Here is a 19,992-nt window from a genome sequence, read left to right as displayed (position 1 = left end):
GTTATTTCTGCCCGGTCCTGCTCCTTTCCACCCTGTGCTAGCAACAAACTCACTTTCCGGTCTGTGTCCGGGTCTGCTTCTGGCAGCACCTGCCTCTTGTTTGGACGCGGGCTCCGCAGCACGGAAATAGGTGGGATTTAAGAGCTGGACTATTAGCCTCCTGGACCCTATCTGAATTGTCTTAGGGCAAGCTAACAGTGCAATGCTAAATACCCTTCACAGTGGTAACTTAAGTGGTAATTGGGATGGAAATGGGTTAGCTGAGATGGAGCAGATGTTAGAGGTGGAAAAAAAAAATGGTGGACCACAAGGCTATTGCCAAGCTTGATAGATAGCACTTTGAGAAAGGATAAACAAAGCTAAGTGACCCACCAGCAACTGTAGATAAACATGGAAGCCAAGAGCCTTGCACAGCAGAGATCGCTACAAACAGGAGGATTAGGTAAATAAGGAACTCCATAGATAATAAAAAGCAGACTTCTCACTGTTGAGAAGAAACTTATAAATATAAAAAAAGGATGTATCAGCCGGGCGGTGGTGGCGCACGCCTTTAATCCCAGCACTCGGGAGGCAGAGGCAGGCGGATCTCAGTGAGTTCGAGACCAGCCTGGTCTACAAAAGCTAGTACCAGGACAGGCTCCAAAACCACAGAGAAACCCTGTCTCGATAGGCCTTGAAAAAAAAAAAAAAAAAAGGAAGGAAAAGGCTTGGGCTTCCCCAGACAGGCTAAATTATATGGGAACATTGCCAGAAAACTCAGCGTTCTGAGAGGCAGGAAAGCTGGTTTCACCACACTCACCAGGCCCTAGCTGCCAGAGGACTAGACTTTCCACGCAGTCAAGATCCCAAAGTNGACTTGGGAGGCAGAGACAGGTGGATCTCTGCAAGTTCAAGACCAGCCTGGTCTACAAAAGCTAGTACCAGGACAGGCTCCAAAACCACAGAGAAACCCGTCTCGAAAAACCAAAAAAAAAAAAAAAAAAAAAGGATGTATCAGTCAGGGCTGTCTAGAGACCCCAAAACCAAGATATTTGCATAGATACAAATGAAATTTATTACATGCCTTGCCTCATGCAGACAGGAAGCCAAGAAACACCTCAACATGTGGTCTGGAAAATGAGTTTAGTCTGTGTCTGAAAGTCGGTGAATCAGAGAAGCTGGCGGTCTGTTTCCTAGTCCAAGATCAAAGGCAGGAGAGAAAAATAGGTGATAAAGAGGTAGGGGCGGTACAGGTAGGTCTAGGACCTAGAACCAGGAGTCCAATGTCTGAGGGTAGAAATAAATGTCACTGCTCAAGGAAAGTGAGAGAAAGTTCTCTTTGCCGCTGCTGCTCTTTTTTTCCCACTTGATCAGGCCCTCATGAACTGGATGGTGCCCACCCATGTTTCGGAGGGCAGATCTTCTTTACTAATCTGAAAACTACCCCAGACTCACCTACAAATGTTTCTGCCAGCATTCTGGGCATCGCTTATGCAAGTTGTCACGTAAATAAATGACACAAAATCTGTCAGGAGCCGTTTCCTCCTAAAATTATTACAGGAACCATCGCCCTGGGGAGTCTGCAGAGAACCCCACACCCCCAATTGTGTTAAGAACCGTTCTATTGACAGAGCCTACCCCACACTCAAATTAGCTGTTAATAGAGAGCTATCTGTTGGCGGAACCCGCCCTACATTCCAAACTATCTAGAGAACTAGGTGTGTCAACTCGTGACTTCCTGGCCTGCGTGACCAACGGGAACCACGCGGCAAGACTCCAGGCCCCTGTCCCCCCCCCAACTCCTCATCCTATATAAGCTGTACCCTGTCTCTAATAAACGGAGGCTTTGACAAGAACCCCCACTTGGCCTCCTTCTTCTCTCTCAGCCCATTATCTTCCAGATAGTACCTCTCTGTGACCCTGGAATAACTGACCAGCCAGGCAGGTTACAACCCCTAGACTGAGTAACCCGCCAAGGCAATCTTATAAGTAGAGGGAAAAAAACCCTGGAGTGCTGGATTGGAACCAGAGACATTGCTGTAAGCTTGAATTTTATTTCTTAAAAAACAATTTATGTGTATGCATGTATGTCTGCTGATCTTATATGTATATGTGCAGGAACCCAAAGAGGATGCTGGATCTTCTAGAACTGGAGCTATAGGCAGCTGTGAGCTGCTATATGGATGTAGAGAACTGAACCCAGGTCCTCTGAAAGAGCAGCAAGTGCTCTTAATTGTTGAGCTGTCTTTCCAGCTCCAAGTTTTATTTCTTCTCAGTAGTCTATATTAGTATAGAAAAAATGGATTTCATCAATCACATTCACCTCCTTCTTTCCCGATCCTCTGAATTCCGATGCAAATTTGTGTTTTAAATGAACCTAAAAGTATAAAATATAAACATGTGTTTATATATGTGTAAGGGTTGTATGCATAGTTTCCTCGATCCTTTTCTTTGGAGGCTCTAGAAGCAATGATATTTCAGTAGCAATGAGCACACAATAGGCTTTGGATTTTGGTTTCAAAATCCGCTCAGCCCTTGGGAGGTAGTTAAAGTCAGGATGATCAGAAGCTCAACGTTATTTTCAGCTACATAGTCTGAGGCCAGCCTGTGTTGCAGGAAATCTATGTTGAGAGGAAGGGAGGGAGGAAAAGAAGAGAGAGAAGACATGATCTCAGGATCCCTAAGGTGACATAAAAACTGATACTTGTTAGTGTGGATATATTTGGGGTTCCTGTCACTGTTGCTCAGAGACTGGAACTGGTGGTATTTGATGACAACAATGTATGTCATTATACTCTTACTGCAATTGATCTAATGATATTTGTAACTGCTTATAGATGTTGGGAAAGGTTTGACACACGCTGTAAAATGTTTGGGTTTAATGCATATGTTAAAAATTTTAGATTTAGACCCCTTTTACACTGCCCTAATTTTCGGCAGGCAGCACACGTAATTTTATGTGGAATAGGCATCTAGGAAGGAGATATACCTTAGGCCAGACTAAAAGGTGAATACTGGGTTTGGAAGGTGTCCCTTTCTTCTTGTCTGGAAGATGGAGTTATTGGTGCCCAAAATTATATCATTATATCTTTTGTTTGAGGAGCTTCTCACAGTTTTTCATTAATGATAGACACAGGGGCCCAATGACGGGAGTTAGTGTGGATCCTCACCTGAATAGCACACCATACAGAGGCTGTAAAGGCTGGCTCAACATGGCATGGTGCCAGGTACGAGGAACGCTCTCCACATGGCCTAAGACAGGATGCCCTGGGTCAAAGATCTACTTACTTTAAGTCTTGCTAGATACCTTTTATTTGAGAAGCTCCAAGGAACTAATGCTAATCATAAGGCACCCCTCTGTTCCCAGGAGAGGTAAAATTGCTTCACCATTCCAGAGAAGGGTCTTTTCTTGTCCCAGACCCTTCTCCTTTAGATCTGACACCATGGTTGACTCTGACTTGGTGCCCTCCACTTAATAGCTGCTTGCCTTTATATGGAAAGGGGAATCTGGGTTCAGGTCCCTGTTCAGGCGCCACTGTCGATTGCGTTTGGGTGGGTTACTCAGTCTAGGGGTTGTAACCCACCCTGCAATCAGTTATTCTAGGGTCACAGAGGGGTACTATCTGGAAGAGAAATGGGCTAGGAAACAAGGAGGAGGCCATGCTAAGTTTGTCACAGCCTCCGTTTATTAGGGACAGGTTACAGTTTATATAGGGTAAGGAATGGGGAGGGGGCACAGGGGCCTGGACTCTTGTCACGTGGTCCAGGTCATGTAGGCCAGGAGGTTACGTTCGGTCAGGTAGGCCAAGAAGACACGAGTTGCCACACCTAGTTCCCTGGATAGCTGGAATGTTCCGCTAACAGATAACAGCTAATTGGGTGTGGGGCAGGTTTTCTCAATAGAACGATTCTTAACATAATTATAGGTGTGGGGTTCTCTGCAGACTCCCCAGAGTGATGGTTCCTGTAATGATTTTTAGGAGGGAAATGGCTCGTGACAGATATAGAACCCCAGTGCAGTGGAGGTGGAGACAGGAAAAGCCTCAGGACTTGTTTTTTTTTTTTTTTTTTTTTTTTTTTTCTCTCTATTGCTCTTTGGGGGGCCTGCCATCCAGCTCCCAAATAAATCACACAATGAGACATCTGAATCACATGTATTTGGTACATGACATGCAAGTAAAGAAAGCACTTATAGACATACAACAAATCTGAAAAAAGTGTGGAGTAATAGCGGAAGACCCCTGAAGCCAACCTTTGGTCTGCACTTGTAGATGCACGCTTATACATCTATGCACAGTGCATGCTCAAACGACTACACTAAGTGAAACGCATACATATATCTTTGAAACATTGAATATAATTATCTTTCTCAGTAATTGGGGAATCAGCTGTGAACTTGTTGTGATACAGATATTTAGAAGGATGGTTAACAGTTTACTATGCGACAGATAATTAAGGAACTCTGTTTGAGTGTCCTCCCCAAGGCCTGAGGCGCCAAAGCAACTCTGGGAAGATGCTTAGCTAAGTGGGGTGCGGACACTGGGATCAATGAGCTAAGGTCCTAAGCCTCTTGCTTGCTTTGGGGAGTAAAAGGTGATGGCGACAGCGACGCTAAGGAATCTCAAAGAGAGCCGGTGGCAGGCACATACACAGCCAGCACCGCCGCCGACCTCCCGCCACAGGCGTCGCTGTGCGCTCGTGCGCAAGCCGGGGGAGCTGCGTTGCCGGGGAGCCGGCGCTCGAGCCCAGCGGGGGGTTTCAGTTTCTGGCGCGAACTTCCGCCGCTCCGAATTTGCAAGGCAAATTGGCGCGATGTCTGGAGATGGCAGTGGCCGCCGGTCCGAGGGTCGGGGTCGGAGCCGCGACCCTCACCGGGATCGCACCCGCTCCCGTTCCCGTTCGCGGTCTCCGCTGGTCCGCCGCGGCTCCGCGCCCGAGCGCAGGGAGGCAGCGGAGCGCCCGAGCTTGGAGGACACCGAACCGTCTGATTCCGGGGACGAGCTGATGGACCCGGCCTGCTTGGAGGCCGAGTACGATCAGGGCCTGTGCCGCCAGATCCGCCATCAGTACCGCGCTCTCATCAACTCCGTCCAACGTAAGGTGGCGCTTTGGGGCTGCGCGGGCCGGCGGCGTTCGTGACTGGGGAGGGTGGCGGGAGAGGCGGAGGCAGGCGAGTGGCGCGGGCTGGTGGCTTCGTTTGTTTACTCAGGGCACCCTGCGCGACCTTGGCGGCGGGCGCGCAGGTGGAAAAGCGGGAGGTCAGATCTGGTGGTGACTTAACTTGCTTGAGCTCAGCCAGCCAGTTGGGAAGACAAACAAAATAAGCACCGGGTGCTTTTTTGTTGAATCCAGCGTGGGCGCCCGAGTACGGAATCCCTCGGGATTGTTAAAATACGCGTTTCTTTTCCCATCTCGGATGCACTGCATCAGAAATGCTGGGTAGGCCCATGCGTTTGTTGCGTGGCTCTCCATGTTGACCCTGTTGCTTGCTAAATTTGACAACCGCTTCTTAGTCTTAGCCTCAGTTGAATTAAGGGCACAGGGAGCGAGTCTTTCCTGTTCAGGTTGCAGGGGCTGAGGATATGGCTGAGTGCTTCTCTTGCAAGGGTGATGACCTGGGTTAGATCCCCAGAACCCACCGAAAAAAATGTCGAACTAGTGGTGCACTTTAGTGCACCGGGGAAGCAGAGTCTCTGGGTCCCCACGGGTTAGCCCGCCCAGCTTCATTGGCTGGTTCCAGGTTAGTGAGACCTGGTCTAAAAGTTCTGATGAGGGAAAGACACCTAAGGCTGTGTGCCCTGGCCTTGTGAGCACACAAAAATTCAAGCGGCTTGAAACAGTAGCATTGCCTCTTTCTGTACAACTTGTTTAAAAAGATCAGACATTTCAAATAATTCCCCAGGAAGTGGGAGTGGGACTTGCCGGCTGTGCTGTTAAGTGACAACTGGCAGTTACCTATTAGTGAAGGATGAGCGCAATGCCCTAAGTTTGTATTCTCTTACATAGAAAACCGGGAGGACATACTGAATGCTGGTGACAAATTAACAGAGGTCCTTGAAGAGGCCAACACTCTGTTTAGTGAAGGTAACTGATGATTTTTAAAATGCGTTGTCATAATGTATACTCACCGAATTACTTTCATACAAACAATTTATCGTCTTTCCACAATTCCCCTTTACTAGGGCACTTACCAGGCCCAGAACCCTTTCCTTGTTAACAACATTACTTTCACTGTGTGCTTACTACCATTTGGCTCAGCATTTATTTAAGGGTTCTTTATAAGTTTCTGGGAGATGGGGAGGGTCCAGCACTCAGGAGGCAGAGGCAGCTGGATCTCTGAGTTCAAGGCCAGCATGATCTGCAGAGTCAGTTCCAGGACAGCCAGGGCTACACAGAGAAACCCTGCCTCAAAAAAAAAAAAAAAAAAAAAAAGGTCTCTTCCTGTGAACCTTTTGGTGGTCAGAACTTGAGAGCTTTACGTGTGTTCCATTTACTGAATAGATCAGTTAGAGAAGAATGCAGCTAGCCTCAGATATCCTGTTCCTTTTCCTGTCTTTCTCATCTCCTCTCTCTTAGCTGTCTGTCCACCCAGTGGAGGTGGCCATGTCTACAAGTGTACTGTCTGTCCATGGTGGGAGGTACTGGGGGAGAGGCATACACTTTAGGGTGTTGCAGTCTGGCTCCTGGGAGTTCTTCAGGTTTTGTTTTAAATTACATGTGTCTGTGCCTCCGTGCACATGAGTGCAGTGTCTGTGGTGGCCAGAGAGGGCAACAGATTCTCTCCCTGCTGGAGCTGGAGTTACAAGGGGGTTTGTGGGGTTGTGAGTTGCCTGACACCGGTGTTGGGTACCAAGTTCAGGGCCTCTGGAAGAGCAGTAACTCCGTGTTAGCTGCTGAACCTCCTCTCCAGTCCCATGGTGATAGAGTTTTAAACCACAGTCTTGCTTTGAATTAAAAGCAGCAGTGGTGATGGAGGTGGGGGTACTCCCTGATGTGAGCCCCAGGACAACTACACAAACCATGCCCTCTTCAGGCCTCTCGCACTGCTTTGGAAACTGCAGGGTAAACTGCAGTGATAATATGATTGCTTTGTTCCCTGATAACTGCGATTCATGTTCTTGAGGACTGTTCCCATCTAGTTGACTAGTGTGCTTGTTTTTGTAGAGTTGACTCAGTGCTCCGCGTCTTCTTGCTCTGGCCATGATCTCCATACAGTCTCCTTTCTTGGTCGAACATATACAGTAAATCACCTCCAGAAGCTAAGGGACTGGGCTTCCTCTTCTGCCTGTAACAGATCCTTTCTCCACTATCAAGCTTCTTCCATCCCTAGCCTTGACTCAGTTCCCCCATTTTAATTGCTTATTTGCTCCCCCACTGTCTACTGTACATCTTCCTGACTTCATCCACATGCGACCTCCCTCAGCTACTGCCCATGTTTAAAGCAGAAGACAAAACCATTCACTCAACGGGGCCTCAAGAGTTTCTCTGCTTGGCATCCATAGGTGTTACACCTGTTGTAATTTTTCAGAGAACTTTCCCTCATCCAGACAGGATATTGGCACTTTTCTTGTGGTGGCCAATAGAGGTGTTGGGCAAGGGCGGTAGAGACTAGAGCCTAGCAGCCAGCATCTGCTTCCTCTTTCTCTCGCTGTCACTTCTGCTATGACTATTTATTTTTGCTTTTTCAATACGAAGTTTCACAGTGTGGCCCTAGCTATCCTGGAACTTGCTCTGTAGAACCAGGCTGGTCTCGAACTCACATAGATCCACCTGTCTGTCCCCCGAGAGCTGGGATTAAAGGCCTGCACCACCGCTGCCTGGCTTTGTAGTGACTCTTGATATGATTAGACTCTTTTCTTCTGTGAAGAAAAGTGATGGATAAGAACAGAAGCCAGAGTCAACAAGCTCCCTGACTGTATGTTTGCTACTTGTGTGAGGATTATTCAGGAGCTCAGTGTCTCAAATGTAAGTGACCCTGAGGAGCATGCTGGGCTCGGGCATTTCTGTTTGATTCTGCCAGGGTTGGTTTGTCTTTTTTTTTTTTTTTTTTTTAAAAGATTTATTTATTTATTATGTATACAATGTTCTATCTGCATGTGTGCCTACATGCCAGAAGAGGGCACCAGATCTCATTACAGATGGTTGTGAGCCACCACGTGGTTGCTGGGAATTGAACTCAGGACCTCTGGAAGGAAAGTCAGTGCTCTTAACCTCTAAGCCATCTCTCCAGCCCCGGTTTGTCTTGTTTTATATTAGTTTTCCTGGACTACTATTCCAAATTCTCTGGGACCCATTAGGGGCTGTTAAACCCAGCACCCTCAGCTCTGCTGTGTCCTTCAGTTGAATGATTGTTCTCCTCTGTAGATTTCGTAACATCTCTCCTTACCTGTAGTGGACATTCCATTTGAGTTACTTCAAGTCAGGTGAGGATGGTGATTAGAATATGTGAATCGCCAGTGGTGGTAGTGCGCGCCTTTAATTCCAGCAAAGGTAGGGGATCTCTGAGTCTGAGGCCAGCTTGGGCTACAGTTCCAGTATAGCCAGGGATACACAGAGAAACCCTTTCTCACCTCCCCCCCTCCCCCAAAAGAAAGAAAGGAAGGAAGAAAGAAAGAGTTAGTCAAAGAGAGGTGTTATGCACCACACAAGTTTTTGTTATATTGGAGTTACTAAGAGATGAGGGTTCAGTGGGGGCTGGAGAGATGGCTCAGCGGTCAAAAGCACTTGCTGCTTTTGCGGAAGACCTGGATTTGATGCCCAGCACCCATGTGTCGGCTCATAAGTATCTGTAACTCCAGTTCCAGGGGATAGGTTGACCACTTATGATCTCCATGGGCATCAGGCTCATAGGCTGCAAATTCAAACATGCAGGCAAAACTTTCACATACAAAATAAATCTAGAAGAAAAAAATTACGAAATTCTGGTTTACCAGGTGTGGTGCACAGGCCTTTAATCCTAGAACTCTGGAGACAGAGGCAGGTGGATCTCTGTGAGTTCGAGGCCAGCCTGGTCTACAGAGTGGGTCCCAGGAGAGCCAGGGGTACACAAAGAAATTCTGGTTTGGTAACGAGGAATCTGAAAAAGAGAGTAAGCAAGCTTTAAGGAAGACTGGTCAGCTGTGGTTGAGATTTTAGTGAAACGGGGAGGGAATCAGGTTTTAGACGTCCGTGGGTCCATTTCCAGCCTACTGAGGCTTCTTTTGCCCCAGTGGAAGGATACTAATAGGTACTTGGGAATTTGGGAAAATGTCTGTGGTTTGTGCACGTTTGTTAACATGTATTTCTTGCTCTACAGTATCAAGAGCAAGAGAAGCAGTTCTAGATGCCCAGTTTCTCGTTCTGGCTTCAGACTTGGGCAAAGAGAAAGCCAAACAGCTGCGCTCTGACCTAAGCTCATTCGACATGTTAAGATACGTTGAAATGCTAGTAAGTTCAGAGTTAACAGAATTTTAATTAAATGCCTCTTGTAACGTCGTATTATGCGGTTATCTACTTGCTTGTATCAGTTTGCAGACGGTGTTGGCTTTGTTTCCTATTGTTCTGTTTTTGATCTCTGAATCCTCCAAGGAGATCTTAGGAAATTAACAGATTAAAGTTGAGCTGTGTGTGGGGTTTGGGGTGGGACTTTGGGCGATTTGAAACCTCTTAGCTAACTCTCTCTTCTAAGACTCCGGATGCCCTGGTTGTTTATTAGTGACCATTTCCTCAGGTACTTCATAAGTGTTCCAGGTCATCCGTCCTAGGCTGGACCAGAGTTCATGCTGCAGAGGTGGGGGTGGGGTGAGCTCAGGGTAGATGTAGGCTGGGGATGAGTTAAGCCCTGTTGTATGGTCATTTTGTCTTGGAAAAGATTTTAGAACCATACCAATATGGTGGTTTTGTATTTAATATAGTTTTTAATTCACCTGCCTTTGCCTATTAACTAGTTTGACTAGTCAGTACCTTTTCTGATGGATGTGTCCAAAAAAAAAAAAAAATTAGAGTTACTATTTTGTTTTGTTTTGAGACAGTCTCAGTGTAGTCCTGGCTGCCCTGGAACTCACTATGTAGACCAACAGACCTGGAATTTACAGAAATCTGCCTGCTTCTGCCTTTGGAGTGCTGGAATTAAAGGCATGTGCTACTACACCCAGCTAAACACCGAATTTTTAACAGTGCTTTTATGCTTAAATGATTATTAGAGTGGGTTAAGCTGTGTGTACTAGGACACACCTGTAATCCTAGCTACTTGAGATTACTACTTGCAGGAGGATTGCAAGCCAGAGTCATAGAGAGCCCCTCTTAAAAATTGCAGGAAAAGGGGTGTGGAGGTTCAGTAGTAGAGCACTTGCCTAGCGTGCATAAGACCCTTGGTTTAATATCCAATATTAAATCTTAATGTTTTCTTAGAATATTATGAAGTAGAGTGTATTTTGAAAATGCTAACTAGTATGCACATGGTATTTTTAAAATAAAAATTAGGTTAAGCTTTAACCTTTACATAACGTCTGGTTAGGGAAGCCTTCGCAAGTGTAACATCACAAGTAAGGCTCTAAGGAAAAGGCTGGGTGTGGTGGTGGTCCGTGTCTTTAATCCCAGCACGCCAGTGGCAGAGGCAGGTGGATCCCTGGTCTAGTTCCAGGCCAGCCAGGGCTGCACAGTAAGGCCCTTTGGAGTGGCTGGCCAAAGAGTGGAGGAGAACCAATTGCTTCCTCTGACCAGGCCCTTCACAGTCTGGCTGCTTTGAGGGTTTTCTAATTATTGTTTTTATCCTACTACTACTTTAACTTGAAAACTTGAGCATATTTCAGCCTGCTGTCATGAATATGCTCTTTCCTGAGAAACAAATTATCTAATACCCACTACGCCTGGCTGTAATACTCCACTTCAGTAAACTAAGAAACAAGAGGATTGCTTGGCTCATTGCTAAGTCTCCTCAGGAAGGAAGACTGTTAGAAGTCTCTTCTTGCGCATAGCTATACCGAGACCCCTTCTAGGAAGTTGGCCGGTCGCTGGGATCTGAGAGCCAGCTGAACTTCCAGTTCCATACTGGAGTGCTTCATTTTGGGGGGTCTTCAGTTGCCCTGCTACTGTTTGCTCCCCACTGAGCTGCCTGTGCTCCAGGAGGCCCCTATGTGCTAATGCCTGCCATTCTCAAGCCACTTAGGCGGGATGGAAAGGAACAGGGTTTCTTGGCCTCAGCACAAATGACGTTTGGGCTGGGTCTATCTCTGTACTGAATGCTTCTAAATGTGCACTATAGGACAGCTTCCCTGGCTTCTGCCCGCGAGGTGCCAGAGCATGTCAGCTGTTGACTGTCAAAATGTTTTGTATTGCCAAAAGACCCCTTAGGGGCAAATCGCCGGTTGAGAACTGTTAAGCTAAACTATTTCACTGTCTCCACCAATATTTCCTCACAATAAAAGGGACTTTTGAATAGGAATTTATATGTAGAGTTATCTTTGCAATAAGAAGGTGAGCTAGTCTGAAGATGCTCTCCCTCTAGCCTCTTTACTGAATTTGGTGAATGGTTGTAGTTTAACTGTTTTTTTTTTTCCTTTATTTTTTCTGTAGCTGACACATATGGGTGTAAATCCTCTAGAAGCTGAAGAAGTCATCCGTGATGAAGACAGAACTGACCTTGAATTAATTGTCTATGACTCCTGGAAAATATCAGGCAAAACAGCAGAAAACACCTTTAATAAAACCCATACATTCCACTTTCTGTAAGATTGTTTTCAAAATCCAACAGACCAGCCATTTGTAAACCTTAAACTCGTTTTTTTTTATTGTAGGGACAAAGATTGTTAAGTGGTAAAGAGGTCACTGTCCTGAGGCCGTTGTTCAGAGACCACCCAAACTTGAACCTTCTTCCCTAAATGTAAACATACCCGGAGGCAATGGATCTCTTTCTTCCCTTGGCAGGACCCTCCCAAGACCCCTCTCTGCTTGTTTGCTTCCCTCCTCAGAGACTTGGGGTCTGTAGCAGGTTTCTGATTTTGCTAGACCCCTGCAGGCTCCCTACTGAGAGTATTTTGAGATTATGGCCGTTTAGGTCTGGGGCCGTTTATTACAGCATCCTTTACGTGATCACTTACTTGCAGTTGGCTAATCTAGTCCTAGTTCTGTGGGTCTGCAGCCAACAGGGGTGGCTCACGCTGCTTCTTTGGAGACAGCCTTTAATTGTCCAGCCCTTCTTCCCCAGTAGGTGCTTTCCCTCGGGCAGCTGTCCAAAGTGTTCCCCATCCTTTCTTCCCATATCTCCAGGCTACTGGTCTCAGATCCCTTTAAGTCTGAGATTGGTAGAGTCTATGCTAGAATGCTTTGGAGCTTGGGTTGTAGCCAGGCTGTGTCCTGGCCCAGCATCTTTAACATGCCTTCTGGCAACTCAGATGCCCAGAACAATCGTGGAAACTGTAAAGACCACTCTTAATTATGTGATAAAATCCAAGTCTGTTTTTGGTTCAGTGCTAATCTCTAAGTCATTGTCCAGCTCAGTTTCTAGACACCGGAGGTGTTCACAACTCTCTCCCCATACTTGTGTTTCCCTCTCCCTCTGTCCTTTCCCTCATCTTTCTGGTGAACTTTACTTACCCACTGCTCCCAACCTGGAGGCCTCTGGTAACTTTTCCAGAGGGAATATCAGTAAATGATCAGCTTTCGCAGCCAGATCTCGTCTGCGTTTGGGTAGATATTTCTGCCCAAAGGCTCTCATAACAGTATACTGTAGGAGCCATCACATTGAGATGATGTGCAGATTAAGCTTGCTCCATCTATATTATATGCTCTATACTGTATCTATCCTACATCTATACTATATCTCAAGTATAACAAGCAAATGGAACTAGATTCTAGGGGCCTTGAGCTCTTCATGATACACCTATTACTGCTGCTTAAGGCTGTATTAGGGTTAGTTTCTGTTGTTGGTTGCAGGTTTTTTTTTTTTTTTTTTTTGAGAATAGAGCCTTAAAAGCAAAGAATCCTGTCATGATGGGTGTGTTCAGTAGTCCTTAGCTGTGAACCACTACCCTGACATACCTAGGCTCACGTGCTCATCTTTCTGACCTTAAAAGTTGCCTTTGAGTGACAGGTAAGAGGCTAGGTGGAAGATTCCGCAGGTGCATTCAGGGCTTTGTGGCAGTTCAAGTGGGAGAGAAGGTATCTGGCTGACAAAGCTCAAGGCGTTCTGGTAGGAATACAGACTGATATGAGACGTCACAGCTCGAATCTCATCTGATGCCTGGTTTGAATTTGACTGAACTTACACCAACTGCTGTTAGTCCGTGACATGGGTTCTTTTTTAAAGGAAACAGTGAAGACATGAAAGCATATTTTTCATTAGGTTGGGTTCAATACATGGAGACTTTCCTGTGCCAAAGCCACGAAGTGATCGTCCAAGACAGCCTCGCATGATAGAAGAGCAGCGGGCAATGCCTGCTCAGGTTTGTTTTCCAAACACTGCCTTCGAGACTAACCTATACCTAATATACATGCAGTTGGGTGTGGTGGTACAGAGCTTTAAGGCAGGGGGGCCTCTGGGAGGTGGAGGCCAGCTTGACTTCCACAGCAAGTTCTAGGCCAGGCCAGCTGGAGCTACATAGTAACACCCTGACTCCATAAAAAAAAAAAGTCATAAATATCTAAGTGTTAGGGTCTAGAGTCAGGTTCTGGTCATTTAAATATATTATTTAAAATGTCTCAAACATTTTGTGGATTGACCATTTTAACTCATTTTCTATGTTTTTAATAAGTTCTCCTAAACCAGAGTTTCCCACCCTTAGTGCCCTCAGCATTTAGGGCTGTAATTCTTACCGTGAGGGGATTGTCCTGGACACTGTAAGATGTTTAGACTTTATATCTCCAATATTGACAAGTGACCCCTGTGGGGACCCCAATGGGGCAAGATCGGGTCCAGTCAAGAACTACTGTCCTAAACTATATATTGTGACTTTATGTTTCATCTAAAGACAGTTGATATAGCAGTTTGGTAACATCCTTCTACTAATAAGAATATAAGAATGGGGGGATGGAGAGATGGCTCAGAGATTAAGGACACTGCTCTTCCAGAGGTCCTGAGTTCAATTCCCAGCTACCACATGGTGGCTCACAACCATCTACAATGAGATATGGTGCCCTCTTCTGACATGGAGGCAGAACACCGTATTGTATATGTAATAAATAAAATCGTTAAAAAAAAAAGAATATAAGGATGTTTCTGAGGTGAGAAGACTTTGAAACTAAATTTTAAGGCCTGTAAAAAAAGCTGGCCAAGCCTAAGCGAAACTTGGAAGCTCGGGTGTGCAAACCGAGAAGGGAAGGTCAGTGATGACACACGTGAGGGTGAGCCGGTTTGATGATGCCTTTCTTTCCCAGTTGAAATGCATGGAGGAATCTCATCAAGAAGCGACTGAGAAGGAAGTAGAAAGGATCTTGGGGTTGTTGCAGACCTACTTCAGAGAAGACCGTAAGTATGGCACCGAGTTAAAGGGTGCGGCCATTTGTGTTGATCGGGTGTGCACTTTCTGCAAGGTTATTACGGCTAAAAGGCATTTCAGTTTTATATACTTGATATTGTGATTCCCCCACTCCCCCTTATCTTCTAAGTAGTCTGTTGCCCAGGCTGGCTTCCAACTCATGGTAATCTCCCTGCCTTAGAGTCCTGAGTGCTGGAATTACAGGTTTACGAAACAACACCTGTCTCATTTTGATTCTTTTTTTTTCTGTCGTATGTATTTATTGAATCTTTTCCCCCCCTTAATACCTCACATGAGGATGTTGATAAAATTACTTATCTTAAGCCGGGCGATGGTGGCGCACGCCTTTAATCCCAGCACTCGGGAGGCAGAGGCAGGCGGACCTCTGTGAGTTCGAGACCAGCCTGGTCTACAAGAACTAGTTCCAGTACAGGCTTCAAAGCCACAGAGAAACCCTGTCTCGAAAAACCAAAAAAAAAAAAAAATTTTTTTTATGTGTACTGGTGTTTTGCCTGCTTATGTGCTTTTATTCAGCATACATGACTGGTGCCTATGGAGGCCAGAGAGGATATTGGATCTTCTGGAACCAGAGTTATAGGCAGTTGTGAGCAGCCATGTGGGATGCTGGGAATCCAACCCTGGTCCTCTGGAAATGCAATAATGAATGACTCTTAACTGCTAAGCCATCTTTCTAGTTCCTAAATTTTTTTTAGACAGTTTATGTATATGAGTGTCTGCTGGCATGTATGTAAGTGTACCAGGTTCATGCAGTGCCCTAAAAGGCCAGAAGAGGGTGTCAGATCCTTTGGAACTGGAAACTGCCTCTTAGGGATGCTGGGACCAAACCCTGGTTCTTCTGCAAGAGCAGCTAGTATTCTTAACTTCTGAGCCATGTCTCCAGCCCCTATATAATCAAAGTATCATCTGCCTTCCTCTTGTTTCCCATGAGGGTCCCTTGTCAAACACAAGATGCCTGTTACAGTGTTTTCTGCTGGTTTGGGGGGTTACTTTACACACTTTCTACACTGTGACCTTTTCCTATAGACCTTCTTCTTTATCATACAACGTGTCCTGATTTTCAGGGGTTCCCATGGTTTGGCTCAATCATAAATAATGTTAATAATCCTTATCACTGGAAAGACTCTTTGTTGCATTTTACTATTGTACAAACTGCTGAGGTGAAAATCTTTGTGTAACTTGGTATGTCTGGGCCCTTAATCTTTTTTTGTGTGTGTTTTGAAGATTATTATTTTTTCTTTTTTTTTCTATAGCTGATACGCCAATGTCCTTTTTTGATTTTGTGGTTGATCCACATTCTTTCCCCCGCACAGTGGAAAACATCTTTCATGTTTCCTTCATTATACGGGTAAGCTTTTACAATTCTCTAATATTGTTTTAGATTTAAAAAAAAACCTTCTATTTACCGAAGTACTTTCTTAAACAAGGGCATGTTTGCCAGTGGTCCCAATGACAGACTTATGTGTAATAAAATGTGGGAGGTATATGATAGGCTATGAATAAATGGGTTAAGAACAAGGCAGTTGTTCCTAAGAGTCTCTCGGGATTGAGGGCTGATGCACTGGCACAGCGGGTAAGAGCTCTTGCCAGTTCTGACCTGAGTTTGATCCCCAGGACCTACAAGGTGGAACGAAAGAACCAACATTTACGAACTGTTCTCTGACTTCCATGGGTGCACCATAGTGCCACTCCATTCCCCAAAAGAATAAATGGAGGAAAAGTAATAAAGTCAGTATGGAATCTTGTAGTGATGAGAGGGCCGGCTTGTTGGGGTTTCTGCCCTGCCCTGTTCCCCACAGCTGGCAAGCCCCAAAGAAAATCACACAGTCTCTACATTAGGTTATAAACTGATTGGCCCATTAGCTCAGGCTACTTATTAGCTCTTGTAACTTATAATTAACCCATTATTCTGATCTATGTTAGCCACGTAGCTCAGTACCTTTTCACAGCTGGGGCAGATCACATGTTGCTTCTTCAGAGTCCGGGCAGGAGTTGGAGGAATGGGCTTCCTCCTTTCCCGAATTCTCCTGTTCTTATCGCCCGCCTCTACTTCCTGTCTGGTGACCCGCCTATACTTCCTGCCTGGCCAATCAGCATTTTATTAAAAATACATGATTGACAGAATACAGATAATTCTCCTGCACCAGAATCTGTGTCCAATAAAAGTTCATTTGGAACCTGAGCAGTAATCTTTTGTGAAGAAAGATATGAGAAAAGTCTTGTCTGGAAGTTAGGATTCTTTGTGGCTGTCTAAAGTATAGATTTTCTGACTGATGAAGCTTTTTCATGCAGTAGATTTTAGTGTTTGTTTCAAACCATGTTTTTATTTTAGGATGGTTTTGCGAGAATAAGACTTGACCAAGACCGACTACCAATAATAGGTAAACTATACTATGTTCATAGAAGTTAGTTTTAGAAAATATTAAGAGTTTATGAGATGTATTTTATATTTTATTTGACTAAATGTAAGGTTTTCATTGTGTGTGTGTGTGTGTGTGTGTGTGTGTGTGTGTGTGTGTGTGTGTCAGTGTGAGATGGTCATACTCCATGGCTCAGGCTAGTCTGGAATTTGTTATGTAGTCCAGGCTTGCTTTGAACTCTCAATCCTCCTACCCCAATCAATCTTGGTGCTGGAATTACAAGCTTCTGTTTTGTTTTTTATTATTTTCTTTTTTGAGACAGGCTCTCTCAGTATAGCTCTGGCTGTCTAGGAACTCGATTTGTAAACCACACTGACCTCGAACTCACAGAAATCTACCTGCCTCTACTTTCCGAGTTGGGGGATCAAAGACTCATGCCACCATGCCTGCTTTTATTATTTTAAACCGCAGAAGTTGTGAGGCTGAGACAGTCTCACCATATATCCCTGGCTAGCCTGGCACTCTCTATGTAGAACATGATGGCTTTGAATTTAGAGAGCCACCCGTCTCTGTCTCCTAGGTACTGGGATTAAAAGCATGTGCTACCATGCCTATTAACTTCCCATTTTATTTTTGGTTGTTATCCTAGCCTTTTATGGCTGAGCCATCTCTCCAGCCCAAGTTCCCATTTTAAATAAGATTTATACAAACAAAAATTCAAACAGCCTGTCTCTTGGTTGACTGAAAATATAAACATGGTTTAAAACTGATGGATTAATCGGTATCATAATCTGATGTAAAGATTGACAACGTGATAAATGCCCCTACATTTCAGTAGTGTTTGTAGAGGCAGTCATTTGTGTGGTTTCCTTCTTTCTGACCAGCGCTCTCCATTGAGGTTCTGTGCCGTTTCATTCTTACCTACACACGACCTCTCTCTTACTCATGCCCTTGGAAAGTCTTGTGGAGCATGAAGGACTTTGATAGCAGTTACTTACTACATGTTCTCAGTTTCCTGTTGGGCTGAGTTTTTTTTTTTTTTAACACATTCTTTATTTTATTATTTTTTTAACATTTATTTATCTATTATGTATACAACATTCTCCCTCCAAGTATGCCCACATGCCAGACAAGAGCACCAGACCCCATTACAGATGGTTGTGAGCCACCATGTGTTTGCTGGGAATTGAACTCAGGACGCCTGGAAGAGCAGCCAGTGCTCTTAACCACTGAGCTATCTCTCCAGCATGCTGTTGGGCTGAGTTTTAACTGAGTGGAACAGTTATGCATGGGATTCTAGGAAATACATACAAGTCTCTTCTCAGTAGAAACTTCACAGCTATTATCAGTTGCTCTTCAAGTTACCTGTTCCGATTGATGGTGTTGGAAACTGTCTTTCAAACAGAGCCAGTGATTAATGAAGAAAATGAGGGAATTGAACAGAACACGCAAATGAGGAGCCAAGGAATTATAGCCCTGAGTTACCGTGACTGGGAGGTAGGTAAGGCCCTTCAGGCTGCCCAGTGCAGTTCTGTGACTTCGTCTGCTGTAAACCCACTGCCTGAATGTTCCTGTTTCCGACCAGGAGATTGTGAAGACCTTTGAGATTTCTGAGCCTGTGATCTCTATGAGTCAGAGCCAGCAGCGGCTAAGTGCCTGATGCCAGCTGAAGGTAACATTTCCTACACCATAGCCACACAGTTGTGTTAAAATTTTATTAGGCAGCTTCAAACCATAGTGTTTTCTCATTCATGTGAAATTTGGGGTTTGCCTCCCTCTAGTGTTCTATTCCTAGAACTGTGAACCTGGTAAGGAAGGCAGAAGGCAGGAGGCCAATGGCTGTCCCTCAGGATTCCTTACTTTGGTGTGCTTAAAAGATCTGTAGATGAAAGAGCAGGACAACTCTTAATTGGTTTGTTTTCACCTAACGATGGGCGCGTGCTCTGGACGCCTCCCCAGTGTGGCTGACCGTTCTGTTCCGTATCTTTAATAGACATAAAGCAGAGGAGGAAGGTGAGCACAGAGTTATCTTGGAGCGATGCGAGCAAATGGACATTTCTGAAATGAATTATGCTATGCAAAATTCGGTTTATACAAAGGGGAAGAGCTCTGGAAGGAAACTGTAACAATGATATGGTGGTATTCTGTACTGAAGACAGTAGTGGGTGGAAAGGACCTAGAATCTGTCGGCCCTGCCTCTCACTTTTAAAATTTTATGGAGTCGCTTCATGTTACGCATTTATTTTCATTAACTTTAAGTCTGTCTATAAAATAACTCTAGTCTGTTAGCTTCAATTTCCTCTCACTTTGAGAACTAAAATGAGCTTTTAAAGTACTGTGTATAAACTCAGTATGTGTTTCAATTAACGGAACTTATTTTGTTTCAAGATAGCTTACCTCTGTCAGACTCTTGAGGGAAAGGGAACTCCATGAGGAGTAGAGTGGCTTACCTGGCCCTGCGCTGACAAGGGGCTAGTCACTAGATGTATGTGTGTGTATAACATGTCAGCTATTAACCAGCTATCTTCCTTTCATTTTTTTATTTTTTAGAACTGGAGGCAATAGTGAAATCCTGAAAGGAAAGAAGCATATACTGTATATATGTATGATTAAATGTTTTTTAAAGATGAAGATTGTTTTTCGTAAAATGTAGCTTTTGATAGTTAATAGATTTGTCCTGGTTGTCTGTAATTAAAAGGAAATTCACTGCCATATTCACAAATGATTGTTTTTATTGTCTCTTGGGATATGGTCCCCCTTTTTCTAGTCCAATAAAAGTTTTAACTAGGTTGTCAGTGTGTAATTATTATACTTTTTAAAAAATGTTTCTTCAGTTGTATAATTAGCTGGCCAAGCTAACAGCTTGTGCCAAATGAAACTGGCTTTTTGTAGATTAAAAACAATCAAATAAAGCCGGATGGTGGTGGCGCATACCTTTAATCTCAGCACTCCAGAGGCAGAGGCAGGCTGATCTCTGTGAGTTCGAGGCCAGCCTGGTCTACAAGAGTTAGTCCCAGGAGAGGCTCCAAAGTTACAGAGAAACCGTCTCGAAAAACAAACAAACAAAAAAAACCAATCAAATATTTTTAATGTCACTTGGCCTATGCTTTATACCTAGGAAGCTGTTTTATCTTCTGGCAAGTGAAGCCGTACTGTGCTCCTGGCAGCAGCACCAAGGGTGG

The 19,992-nt window shown here is 44.7% G+C and overlaps 1 protein-coding gene across 2 annotated transcripts; it reads left to right on the top strand.

Moving 5' to 3' along the window:
• The first annotated feature begins 4,463 nt into the window (after positions 1-4,463).
• On the top strand, positions 4,464-19,600 carry Nsmce4a (NSE4 homolog A, SMC5-SMC6 complex component). 2 transcript variants are annotated; one of them, XM_050166041.1, is made up of 11 exons: positions 4,464-5,074; positions 5,986-6,063; positions 9,275-9,405; positions 11,533-11,684; positions 13,301-13,400; positions 14,332-14,422; positions 15,704-15,798; positions 16,783-16,831; positions 18,216-18,307; positions 18,396-18,482; positions 18,804-19,354. In XM_050166041.1, exons 1-10 carry the CDS (start codon positions 4,576-4,578, stop codon positions 18,468-18,470), a joined length of 1,362 nt encoding a protein of 453 aa, XP_050021998.1. In that variant the 5' UTR covers positions 4,464-4,575; the 3' UTR covers positions 18,471-18,482; positions 18,804-19,354. The 2 variants fall into 2 exon arrangements, with proteins under 2 accessions (XP_050021998.1, XP_050021997.1); XM_050166040.1 differs by lacking the exon at positions 18,804-19,354 and adding an exon at positions 19,361-19,600 and having other exon boundaries at positions 4,470-5,074.
• The last annotated feature ends 392 nt before the right edge of the window (positions 19,601-19,992 follow it).

Source organism: Alexandromys fortis, unplaced genomic scaffold (genome assembly GCF_014885135.2).
Source record: "Alexandromys fortis isolate MF-2015 unplaced genomic scaffold, M_Fortis_MF-2015_v1.1 scaffold_146, whole genome shotgun sequence".
NCBI lineage: Eukaryota > Metazoa > Chordata > Mammalia > Rodentia > Cricetidae > Alexandromys > Alexandromys fortis.
Note: the sequence above shows the minus strand (reverse complement) of the source record. Positions and strands in the feature narration are given on the sequence as shown.

What these genes read in the sequence shown, in the direction of transcription:
- Nsmce4a (XM_050166040.1), top strand. Translation starts at nt 4,576, where the DNA reads ATGGCGACAGCGACGCTAAGGAATCTCAAAGAGAGCCGGTGGCAGGCA. An exon ending in TAAGATACGTTGAAATGCTA is followed by an intron (nt 9,406 to 11,532) that starts GTAAGTTCAGAG and finishes TTTTTTCTGTAG; the next exon opens with CTGACACATATGGGTGTAAA. An exon ending in AGCGGGCAATGCCTGCTCAG is followed by an intron (nt 13,401 to 14,331) that starts GTTTGTTTTCCA and finishes TTTCTTTCCCAG; the next exon opens with TTGAAATGCATGGAGGAATC.